General features: G+C 37.1%; 1 protein-coding gene across 1 annotated transcript in view; it reads right to left on the reverse strand.

The window, feature by feature from the left end:
- The window catches only part of znf804a (zinc finger protein 804A), a 352,607-nt gene extending 342,460 nt beyond the window's left edge, over positions 1–10,147 (reverse strand). The window contains exon 1 of the mRNA XM_043693450.1: positions 9,714–10,147. Within this exon, the coding sequence (XP_043549385.1) occupies positions 9,714–9,824 (111 nt within the window). The 5' untranslated portion in view covers positions 9,825–10,147. The remainder of the gene's footprint in view (positions 1–9,713) is intronic.
- Between the last annotated feature and the right edge of the window lie 2,961 nt (positions 10,148–13,108).

Consider the following 13,108-nt stretch of genomic DNA (forward strand, 5'->3'; position numbering starts at 1 on the left):
AAAGGTATATAAAATGATGAGGAACATGGACGGGTGAATAACCAAAACCTTTTTCCAAGGATAGGGGAGCCAAAACTAGACAGTATAGGCTTAAGGTTAGAGGGAAAAGATTTGAAAGGGACTTGAGGGGCAACATTTTCTACACAGAGTGGTGCACGTATGGGACGAGCTGCCAGAGGAGGCAGGTACAATTATAATATTTAAAAGGTATCTGGATGGGTACATGAATAGGAATGGTTTAGAGGGGTATGGCCCAAATACTGGCAAATGGGACTGGATCAGTTTAGGAGGAGTTGGAGTAAAGGGTCACTTTCAATGCCGTATGACTCTGGCTCTATAAAAGCCAAAAGGTATTCTTAAGAGAAAAGAAGACCTAGCCTTTTTGCAGGGAGACATTTATATCAATTGCAGTTTCATTAATTTCAAGTTTGATACAGGAGCAAGTATCACTGTATAGTATAAAATGGTTGAAGAAACATTCCCTACAGCCAATGTAATTAGAATATCCAGGAGCCTTTAAGATTAAAGCTATGCTCCAAGCAACTCTCTGACATAAAGGGTTTCAGATTGAAGAGAACTTACACATATTTGACCATGTAGCATTCTCATACTTGAGAAGAAATGTGTCATATAGATCTCACAGCAAAAAGGTAACCTTAAATTATTTAATAGATTAGGATAACAACACTGAATACAGCATTACACCAAATAAATATAATTGATCATCATGTCTCTACACACCAGGAAGTTTCTGCAGCCTTTAATGAAACATGTTGAGAAACAATTTGAAGAGATGACTAGGACGCGTAACATTTCCCTTGAAATAAAACCACTGATTAATGCTTGGGCATTTATCTGTATCTCAACCCAATGTGTCCAGCCAAATTTATGTTGAGCTCACACAACTCAATGGTAGGAGAAATCTACCCTATGTCTACAGTTAATTAGAATTTAGCCAAGTTATCCAAAAGTAGAGTTTTCATGAAATTCAATGCAAACAATAAATTCTGATGGGTATGATTGGGTGAACAGTTAGTATTCCTTATCACATTAATAACTCCATTGGGAGGTTTTGCTTCAATTGACTGGCTTTTAAAATTGTCTTGACCCAGAGAATTTTCGTTGAACTTTGTCCAATGTTTTACAAAAAGTCTTCAAGGTATCATGTGTCCGAAGGATGACATACTGCAACATGCAAAAATAGTCCAGGAGCATGATCAGAGAGTGCAAGGCATTTTAAACAGCTTGCTGCCAGAAGTCTAAATCACAGAATCCCTACAGTGTAGAAACAGGCCATTTGGCCCATCGGGTCGATACCGACCCCCAGCAGAACATCCCACCTAGAGATCCCCCGCTTCCCCCGCATCCTGCATTTTCCACCACCTTGCCTGCATATCCCTGGACACGATGGGCATTTTAACATGCATCATCCCTTAGATTGCAGTTAATAAAAAAGAACCTCAAGGATGATAATCCCTGAATTACTACTTCAAGTCATAGAGGTGTACAGCATGGAAACAGATCCTTCGGTCCAACTAGTCTATGCCAACCAGATATCCCAACCTAATCTAGTCTCATTTGCCATCTCTTGGCTCGTATCCCTCTAAACCCTTCCTATTCATGTACCCATCCAGATGCCTTAAATTTTGCAATTGTACCAGCCTCCACCATTTTCTCTGGCAGCACATTCCATACACATACCACTCTCTGCAAAAAAAAATTTTAAAAAAATCACCCCTTAGGTCCCTTTTTCCCTCTCACCCTAAACCGATGCCCTCTAGTTCTGGACTCCCCCACCTCAGGGAAAAGACTTTGTCTATTTAACCTATCCATGCCCCTCATTATGTTGTTATAAACCTCTATAGGGTCACCCACTCAGCCTCCGCCACTCCAGGGAAAACAACCCCAGCCTATTCAGCCTCTCTCTATAACTCAAATCCTCCAATCCTGCCAACATCCTTGTAAGTCTTTTCTGAACCCTTTCAAGTTTCACAACATCCTTCTGATAGGAGGAAGACCAGAATTGCATGCAATATTCCAAAAGTGGCCTAACCAACATCCTGTACAGATGCAACATGATTTCCCAACTCCTATACTCAACGTTCTGACCAATAAAGGAAAGCATACCAAACACCTTCTTCACTATCCTATCTACCTGCGACTCCACTTTCAAGGAACTATGAACCTGCACTCCAAGGTCTCTTTGTTCAGCAATACTCCCTAAATGAATAACATACAAACTGGTAAAGAACTTTGTAGATTAGAAAATTACATGCATGGCTCAAAAGAAAATGGCATGGAAAGAAAATGTTTCAATTCATTGGGCACTGGCATCAGCACCCAAGAAAGATGGAGGTGGTCAGTTGAGATAGCCTCTACTGCAATTAAATTGGGATGAATGGCCTGGCAATTATCATATCAAAGAGAATGGAAAGAGCTTTAAACTAAAAAGGGAATTATCAGATAAAAGGGAATTTATAAATCAAAAGGGAAATCTCAAAACAATACAATATGATTAACGATATGCAAAGTTGGACAGGAAGAAATAGAGCTTACCAGTAATATTTTATATAGGTGAATAAAATTCTTGTAATGAGTAGCAGTAAAAAAGAAAATTAAATTATTTTTATTTAAATGCACAAAGTTTTGTGAGCACATAGGTAAACTAGGTGCGCAAATAGAAATATATAATCACTATTGTAGAGACGGTGCTGTTGTGAGATCTGAAGGGCTGAAGTGAGGTGAGCACTGCCAAGGATGAACAGAAGAGAACAATTTCATCAACTAAACAGCATGGGTGGAAATGATTGAGAGAGTCAAAAGCAAGAGAACTCCCCCTCCAAACGGAAGCCTAAACATAAGCCAGGACCTCAAAAGGGCAGCAAACATGGAACATGATACTTTCAGATGTCAAACCCCACACTTTCAATTTTCCAGCATTTTCAAAGGTAGCACTCCTCACATCAACATTTTGTATCATTCCACTCATTCTGTTCCCTCTCCCAGCACCTTACATCTCCATCTTAGCAGCCATTCACAGTGACCTTGTGCCTACTACCTATTGCTATGCCTCACTCAACATCCATCAAAATTACTCACACTTCTGAGCTTTCTCTCCTTGCAAGAGACAGCACATCATTTTGTGAGGGTCAGAGACACAATGTGGATGGGGGTGCTGGGATGGCAGTTGCCCTCCAATGACAGGCACCCTTGATGGCATTGGCAATATGTACTCACAGTGAAGTAAGGTGTGTGATTTATACATTTCAATATCATTTATTTTTGAGTCCTGATTTTTGTATCTTGGGTTTTCTATGTGCTTGAAGGGGTTAAGTTTTAGCTCGTAAGTATTTCTGCAGCCATTTCTTTCAAATAAAAAAAGTAACAGGGATAGTTTTAGAGAATTTTTGTTTTGTTTGCTTTGCTTACATTAGGAAAATCTATAAGCAATGTGAACAGTGTAATACATTGAGCTGTCAGAGAGAAGATTCTGGAATTTTTGGGGGGCAGGGGAAGATCATAACTTAACAAAGTTTTTGGGTTTCAGCAGGACAGTTCTGCAGGGTTCTTGGCTGAAGCTGGATGTGTAAAGCAGGGAGAAGGAGAAAAAGCAAGAAAGGGTTTAGAATGGTTTAATATAGGTTACTTATGTGTAAGGAATTTAGTATAAGTTCCATACCAGAAATGTTTGCTTAAATTCAACAGGGTTATTATTTGAATAATCAATATTCAGCAAGTGCATTGCCTGGTATGGGTCTTAGCCACACACACCGACCAGGAAGGTTCCTAAGATTTGATGCCTAACTTTAATGAATGGACTAATATCAGTCAGATAGTCATAATGTTAACTTGTTTTTGGTGTTTGGACTAATGAGGCGAGTGTGATTATTATCAGAAGACCATTACTAGATGTGTAAGTAGATGTAGTTGGACATAATTACAATGGGCATAGTATTGCAATAATATTTACATCTAAAGCTCACACATTCAGAAAGTTCATCCATGTGAAAGGGCCAGTAGGTTTTCAACTGAAGTATGAGTTGGCGCTAAGCGATGGAGTTAACATAGGTTTCTTTTCTCTCTGTATATGAGTGTAACCTTTGAAAGCCTCCTCTTTTCTGGCTTTAAGGATCTATCATAAAAGTTAACTTCAGCTCTTCTCAAGAAGTTGCCAGGGTTGGAGGGTTTGAGCTATAGGGAGAGGCTGAATATGCTAGGGCTGTTTTCCCTGGAGCATCGGAGGCTGAAGGGTGACCCTATAGAGTAAAAAACCCATGAGCGGCATGGATAGGGTAAATCAACAAGGTCTTTTCATTGGGGCGGGGGAGTCCAGAACTAGAGGGCAAAGGTTTAGCGTGAGGAAAAAAAAATTTAAAAAGGGACCTAGGGGGCAACTTTTTCACAAAGAGGGTGATGCGTATATGGAATGAGCTGCCAGAGGAAGTGGAAGAGGTTGGTACAATTACAGCATTTAAAAGGTATCTGGATGGATACATGAATAGGAAGGATTTAGAGGGATATGGACCAAGTGCTGGCAAATGGGACTAAATTAGGTTGGGATATCTGGTCAGCATGGATGGGTTGGACTGAAGGTTTTGTTTCCATGCTGTACATCTCCATTATTCTATGACTCTAAAACGTTGAAGGGATGTTCGAAGCTGAGAAAGTACCAGCTCAGTTATATGATGTATTTTAATTTATTTTGTGTCATAACTTCCACTTTATTCATAAATCAAATCTGCAACACTGTGTGCATTTGTATCAATGTGACACCACCTCATGAAAGCCAAAAGCTAAACAAAATATGAACCAACTATTTCAGTCTGAATTGTCCAGGAAGAATATCAGTTAGGATCATCTGCTGTGGGACACTAAGCATTTTGAGATGCTGATGCTCAGAGATGTCAAGAGAGCTGCTCCTCTGCCTGTGGACTGTGAACTTACTGGCTGCGAAGCAATGAAAGCACTCTCTGAAAGAAGAAGTTCTTTATATAGCAGTTCTCAATGGCCGTAGCTGGAACTCATCAGTGTAACTGATCAAAGTATTCCTAGTTTGTTAGGTTCACTGATGAATCTCTGCTGTCCACTTGTCTTGGTGACTCTGGCATGTCACCACCAACAGATTGGGAAACAGGTTCCATGGCAGATAAAACAGGATTTACGACTGTAGCTTCTCACATGTACCTTCTTAACAACCTCAACTGGTTTTAATTACTTAAAAAAGGATCCTAGGTTCCAAGATCCCTGTCCTGCTTAAGTGTGCTCATTGCCCTTAAGTTTTAATGTTCTTACATCAATGGACAGTCAAATTGAAAGATAGTGTAAGTCAAGTTTTCAAATTGAAGATAATTCAACCACTTTGAAGGTTCACTTAGTATTAATGACCTTAATTACTTCCAACAATGCTTTTATAAAAATTATCCAAAATATTTTGATAAGTTTAATCATGATGGATTCAAATAAATCAGAAAACAAGTGAGCAACATTTCTAGCAATTTAGGTCTAGTAATTTAGACCCTTAGGTTTAAAACATATTGAATGTTTTCCTGAATCTAAACAAAATGCAATATTGTTGCACAAGATTATGACATTACCAGTGAGAGTAAGAAGGATTAGCTAAACAATATTGATTAAAACATTCTTATATTACTATTTTAGGACATACTCTTAAGTCATGCCAAATTGGATGCCTTCTTAACTGTTACAAAAGTTCCTGATGTCTCAAAGGAACCAAATTGCTGAACGCAGTTAGACAAATAATTTAGTACAAAAGAATTATAGGTATTAGTATCAATCTTTCCCCTTCCGTTTTCCTTTAGTTCATTTTTACCCAATTTCTGAAATCTTGAGTAGTCCTCAAATAGAAAAGTAGTAACAATTTACTATAACCAATATTAACACCAATCATTTGGCAAGATGATTTGGCCAATATTATATGTTCCCTCCTTTCAGTATAATGAAATTCTTTGTCTATGTGATGCGCCACCTAGCAATTCAAAGTAAAACTTAGGAAATTTATTCAAGTGGCACAAATTATTGTGAATGGCCCAAATCTAGAATGTTCTATCTTCTAGCTGAAAATAGTCCTCTCAAATAGTTCAACTAATGAACCATACACTAATGCTTTGTTTTTTTTAATAGGAAATACATTTTGCAGATTCTCTTTTGATATATTACACTCAATCAAATAATTCTTTGAATAAATGCTATTTGTAAATTGTTGAAGCATGCCAAATATTCCTGCGGTAATCATTATGAGGAATGTTAGCCGAGAGTGCTCTGTTCAGTCGAGATAGAATTCTATGTGCTTTACTGCGGCACATAAAAAATATAAATTTATCAGCCTGTATTTTCCAGTGTTTTTAAAATGTTCTGTATGGCCACAAGAAACATCTCATCTTGCTGTCTGCTGCCACAGCCTGGTTGCTTTTCAAAGTGCCAGCTTCTGTTTTTCAATCATGAACCCCTTTCTCTGTTCATTTTTAATAACAAAAATCACAGTATGGGTGCATTATGTAAATGTTAAATGTTTTTTTCATTTGCCAACACATACAAATAAGTTATTAACTGGTATTAAATTTAATCTTTTCCATAGAATCCATGCCTCTAACCCCTTTGATCTGATGAAGCTGATACAAGTCTTTTGTGTATTATAAAAATAACATTAGCACAGAACCTTCCTTATGCCATGTATCTTATCTGGATTGCTCTCCCAATACAATACTTTGGCATTATATAATAGTCTAGGTGTGAATACATCCAGTCATTGTAGAAATGTCTAATATTCTAGTTGTTAATGGAAACCTCATAATAACACAACGCATGTATAACACAAAACTGGCTGAAAGGCTAAATGGAATTAGCCTCTATATCTACTCGGTTTACCGTGAAGGTAATGGTGGAAATTAAAAATTCTTTGAACAGAAGAAAGGAATTAATTATTTGGCCATTCAAATCTGGGCCACCATTCAATCAGATTGTTTCTAATTTGTACTTCAATCCTATTTTCCCAACTATGTCTCATACCCCTTCACATGCTTTCTAAGCAACTCTTGAGCCATTTTAGTTTTCAAAAATGCAATTTATCCAGCAAAATAATCTTTTGGGCAACACATTCCATTGTTCCACTAAGCTTTATGTAAAAGCAGGATTTCCAAATTATGCTCTTAACTAGTTTGGCTGAAATTTTAAGATTATGCCCCATTATTCTACTGCACCTCATCTGACAAAACAACATCTCCATATTTATCCTATCACATTTTTGTATTGTTTTAATCAGTTAGATTGCCCTTTAGTTGTATAAACCCAAGTGAATAAAAACATAGATGAATTATCCTCACAATTTCAATGCTTTAAAGAATTCAAGTGAGTCTGCCACTCCCTATCATGTGATGTGGTACCCAAAACTGAAGGCAGTACTCTGGGTGAGGCATCACTGGAGGACAACTCCCTTCCCTTTGTATTCCAATCCCCTTGAGATAAAGGCAATGTTTCATTTCCTTGTTTGTCATCTTCTAGTTGAAACAGATTTGAAGATTACAGAAGCTAATGTATCGTTTCAGGGTATTTTTCAGTATCTTTGTTCTTACCTAAGGGAATTTATTGCCTTTTATTTTTAGAATGCACATTTGTAATATTTTTTATTCATTTTTGGCAATTTTTACTATTTAAAATGTTTATGCATAATCAGGATTTCTATCAGGATAACTTTTTGGGCAAGATCTTCTGGTGTTCAAACTGTTCATATTTACATTTGATACATTCAATTTGCTACATCCAGGAAGCAAATCTGTATCCTTTTAATTTATAGCTTTGTTCAACTCAAAGGCATTCTTGCACATAAGGAAGACAGCCAGCCCATTGGATCACTCTCTATAGAAAGCCTGAATGAAGTCAATCAGTCCCATTTCTCTGTTCTATCCCTGCGGTCTTGCAAGTTTATTTCCACCAAAGTATCCATTCAATTCAGTTTTCAAAACATTCATTGTTCTGCTTTCACCAGCCTCATAAGCAGAAAGTTCCAGGAATACATAAAATATCACATTTGATTACCAAATTTTTAAATTATAACATGTCTTGATCAACTAGTCATTATTAATCATGTTACTGACCCACCATACTGCAAGTTTAGAAATATTCACACATTCTGTTTCTCAACATGTTCCGCACTCCAAACTATTTACTTTCTGGTATGTTTTCAGAACTTGTACATCAGAGCTATAGGGTTATACAATATGTATGCAAGTTAAAGAACTAAAACAATGCAGTACAGTCGCATTGTTTTTACATTTGCATTTTCTTTGTTTTTCCTCTGGCTGTTACATTAATGATATCTAGACACCAGTCTGAAGTGCTAATGAAACTTCTGATACAATTGGTAGCCATGAACAACATACTTAGCAGCTGCTGTGCAGAGTGAGGAACTCAATTTATATGCCCCTAAATAGCTTATCAATTTAATATCCATCAGCATTATCTTTAAATAAATGCTACTCTTGCAGAAAATCATTTGAAAACTTTATAGAAGTTTTGCTCGGTTTGTTCTTGCAGTTGCCATGCTGACAAAGAACTAAAACTGCTAGTTTTGATGTTAGCATGACTGCATCATTTTTCAGGATTCCTAAGTTTTAAGTAAATATCCTACTAGGAAAAGTTATCAGTGAAAAATCAGTCCAATTTCCCACTAAATTCATGTTTAAGTTTGGAACAATATTGGTTGATCCAGACACAGTTAATTGAACTTGAAAGCTAGCTTTTTAATTTGTTACTTTGACAATGTTTCATCAAATTAAAGACCATCAGTCTTAAGATGCTTTCATGTATAACTTTATAAATCTCCCAAACAATTAGTGTGCTTGTGTACACGCTAGTATACAATATTCCACAGACTGAACTGACCAACCCTGGTGCCGTGACATATAGGAGTCAAATTCTTCTTTAAAGCTGTTTCTAAGAGAATGCTGTCAGATTTCCCCGATGATTATTCCTTGTTCAAGAGATCACCCAGAAGCCTTTTACTTTCACCTCTCATTCCTTTACAGCTCATCCAGTAATTAGGATGAAATAAATTTAGAACAGGCAGGACCGGAGCAGATGAGGTGGTGTGGCAACTTGCACTCATTTCATACTGCTCTTGACAGGCAGCCTACTAATGGTAACAAATTGGAGGATTAAAGAAATTGTTGAGATGAAAATAGCGAGGAATCTGAGTATTAATTATTTGTGGTTGCTAGTTAGTTAACAATAAAATCACAAATCGTTAAACACAAGTCTGTCATGAAATCGTTAGACTCCTGCAATCTTGACAGGTGGTCTGAGGTAATTTGGCGAACTCGGAAAGTACTAAAGTAAACAGCAATTCAACTAAAGAATATAAATAATAGAAAGACATGTAATTACATTTTGCTGCATATTACTAGCATTCTTAAGCCACCCTGCATATTTGATTGCAGCAATCTATTGATATCTTAAGTCATAGCAAGTAATCAATGTGTACGTCATCTTTTTATTACTTCATTAACCCAAAATGTACTGAGGAAAATTATAGATAAAGAACAATGCTATTGTTTAAATTTCATCCGGCACACAGAAACATGTACGTCAATGTTATGTATGTCCCTGAATTTTATTTTATCCACTATATAAGCAAGTAAAAGTTGAAACTATCAGCAATCAATTAACTTTCTGCAATAAGCTTAAAATAAGTTAAATACCAGTGTCTTGTTTCCATTCTTGCAGAGAGGTCCCCGAAAAACTCCCTTGATATTTCTGAAATGGCCATTGCTAAGGTGTGTGGAGCTGATGACAATATAGTAACACGCCATATGATGCTGTAGCTCCCATGCACACAGTGCATACAGTTCAAGTGGACTGCAAACGAGAAGCCTCCTGATGATCTGAGCTGAGAACACACAGTACTCAATGAATGCCGCTCCTCTTTTCTCTTGTTTCACACTCGTACATCAGCATAAGCAAATGAGGTATTAGCTAGTCAGCTCTTCCGTCTGCTGCTGATTCGTCCTGCTTAAAACAGTGTGTCCAATCTCTTTGCATCTCCGCTGCACGAATGTGAGTTCTGAACCTCAGTCTCTCACAGGCATAACATTATACATCATAAAGAGCTGCTGGTCCATTGCACTGGGCCAATGGCAGAAAGCCACTAGCCTAATACTGAAAGCTGTCTGAGAAGTACATATGTCACATGCTGCTTCTACACATTACTGACTCAGCCTCACAGAGCCCTGCACATGGCAAGTCTCGTCCAACCAGCAGACAGCTGCAACAGCATTCATAAGAATGATTGGGAGATCAGTGCAGTGAAAATAGTTTCACACAGATCAAGGTGAGAACATTTCTAAAGCATCATTTGACAGCTGCCAACATATGGCAAAGCTCACTTGACAACCCGTTAGTAGTTCATTGTTTACTGTACATTACTCTATTTGGTGATTTATTTATAATATTATTTTTCACATCAGAATCACATTAATACATTCAGATCTGACAAATCAGTATAATAATAAAGGGAGGACTGTTAAGTTTGGAGTCTCACAGGAGGAATAGCAAATCATAATTTCTGTTACTAAATATTCTGCTCTTTGGGCAAAGTCTCATAGAATTATCTCATTTACCATAACAAGGACCACTAGAGAGCAACCACCGCAAACATTGTTTCCCCAACTGACACTCACAGTAGAAGTGTGCTGTTACTGTTTGCACAATTAACTATGCTTGATCATAGTTCTCATTCTTACCGTTGCATAGTTGTGCTATATTTTCCTCGCATTCAAAGCACAAGCCATTGTCTTCACAAAATCTGATTTTTTATTATAAACGGCTTATGTATTTCTTCTGATTAAACATGAATTCTTCATGCAATTTGGCTGATGTGTCTGAACTATCCTGGAAGTAAGTCTATGAATTGCCAAACAGCTAGCCATATGGGTCTTGTATTGAATTCATCTCTGGCTGCAGCCTCTAACAGCAGGTTTTTTTTTCGCTTAGTTATCAGTTGTGTGAAATGTGGGGATTTCAATCAACATGATCTAATCCATCTGTTAGATTTTGTATAGCGCACACAATATTTTGTATAATTTAAGAAGAAATATTCAACATGTCTGAAGTAAAAGTTTAGCAATATTATTAACACCTACTATTTTGCTGATAAGCATCACAGTAGAGCCGTAGCAATCACTTCCGCATGAATTCTCATTTGCTCTGTGCCTAATTATAAATCCATTGGGGATAGAAATTTATCTGTGCTGCTTTTAATCAGCCAGTTAACATGTTTAGTGAAATCCATCTCTTTGGTATTTTAATGAACTTGTTATCTGACTTATTTAAAACTCTTAAAAGTTTTATTAATATAAGAAAGCAGAAATTTATTTCCCTTGACATTGAAGTATTAATCATGACACAATTAGTCCAGTCCATATTTGCTCAGGACATTGTGCATTGGCTGAATAATATTTATGATATAATCTCTCAAATGTTGAATGTGTTCAAATTCCTTTTGTATAATATTCAATATTTTAAAGTACAAGATATTATTATGCCTCGAAACGTCAGCTCTTTTCTCTCCCTACTGATGCTGCCAGACCTGCTGAGATTTTCCAGCATTTTCTCTTTTGGTTTCAGATTCCAGCATCCGTAGTAATTTGCTTTTACTTTATATTATTATGCAAATTGATTCAAGTGTAATCAAGAAAATGGTGATCTTGCTTCATATTTATTTCCTGCAGACTTTGATGGTAGATTCCACAGAAAACAAATATTGATAACTTGTTTGACTCTTTTGCCTCTTGTGATTACAAATGTGCATTGCCAGGAAAAACCCCTTTCAAAGATATAGTGCTGTTTCTGTTCTTATATCTCAATTTGATCCTGAATGTATGCTGCTCCTTTGCCAGTTTTAGATGGCACAGGGTTTCTGATCTTGTAAGAATTCCCCAGCTTGATTAAAATGCATTTATTAATTTTCAAATTTTAAGGAATAATATTTTGTTGCGCTTTCCTTCCATTATCATTGCTGTTTTGCATAGCCCCAGGTCACAGTAAATATCATATTCAGGTTAAATCAAATATATGAGTGGTATTGAATCTCCAGGGAATTATGTAGTGGTAGTGTCCAGTCAGTTGCGCTCAAGAGTGTATTAAATTACCAGCTTGACTCATTTACTTCTTCTTCTACTTTACTAGGAGATGGCAGATTTTTAACAGCCACTTATAACAATCTGATACAAATCTTTGTTTAACAGCCCACGTCAATTTCAATAGCAAAAGGTGGAACCTTATATTCTGAACTAGATAATTCATTCCCAATTGTTTAGTGTGCACTGGAGTGGGGGGAAATGAAAGTGAAATTGAGCAAAGTTACAGTTGCAGGATAAGGAAATATCCCTTTCTAAATTCTTTTCTCTTGTATTTCTTCATTGTACTTCTCTTCGCTCTTAGAATACATCTCTTTTCCAAGGCAGGAGTTTCTACGTTGCATGTGCCTGTTGGCTATCATTATGCCCATCCGCTTTAATGGATGAGACATCACAGTTTGGTCAAAACAAGAAAACAAGTGGTGAATCTCAACAATGGTATGTAATAGTAAAACAACAACTGACTTCATGTTACAGTGTTGTGTGTGCATTGCTTTGTGTCCTGTAGACAATGGCAGCCCATTTCCATTGAAATTCCAGGTATTCCTGCAACACAGCAAATGACATTTTAAATATTTTAAGCATCTAATGCTAGATATACGAAAATACAATTAGTCATAAACATAAAACATAGAACAATACAGCACAGAACAGGCCCTTCGGTCCACGATGTTGTGCCGAACATTTGTCCTAGCTTAAGCACCCATCCATCCAATTGCCGCTTAAAGGTCACCAAGGATTCTGACTCTGCCATTCCCAAAGGCAGCGCATTCCATGCCCCCACCACTCTCTGGGTAAAGAACCTACCCCTGACATCCCCCCTATACCTTCCACCCTTCACCTTAAATTTATGTCCCCTTGTAACACTCTGTTGTACCCGGGGAAAAAGTCTCTGACTGTCTACTCTATCTATTCCTCTGATCATCTTATAAACCTCTAGCAAGTCACCCCTCATCCTT

The sequence above is a fragment of the Chiloscyllium plagiosum genome, chromosome 7, assembly GCF_004010195.1.
Source record: "Chiloscyllium plagiosum isolate BGI_BamShark_2017 chromosome 7, ASM401019v2, whole genome shotgun sequence".
Classification (NCBI taxonomy): Eukaryota; Metazoa; Chordata; class Chondrichthyes; order Orectolobiformes; family Hemiscylliidae; genus Chiloscyllium; species Chiloscyllium plagiosum.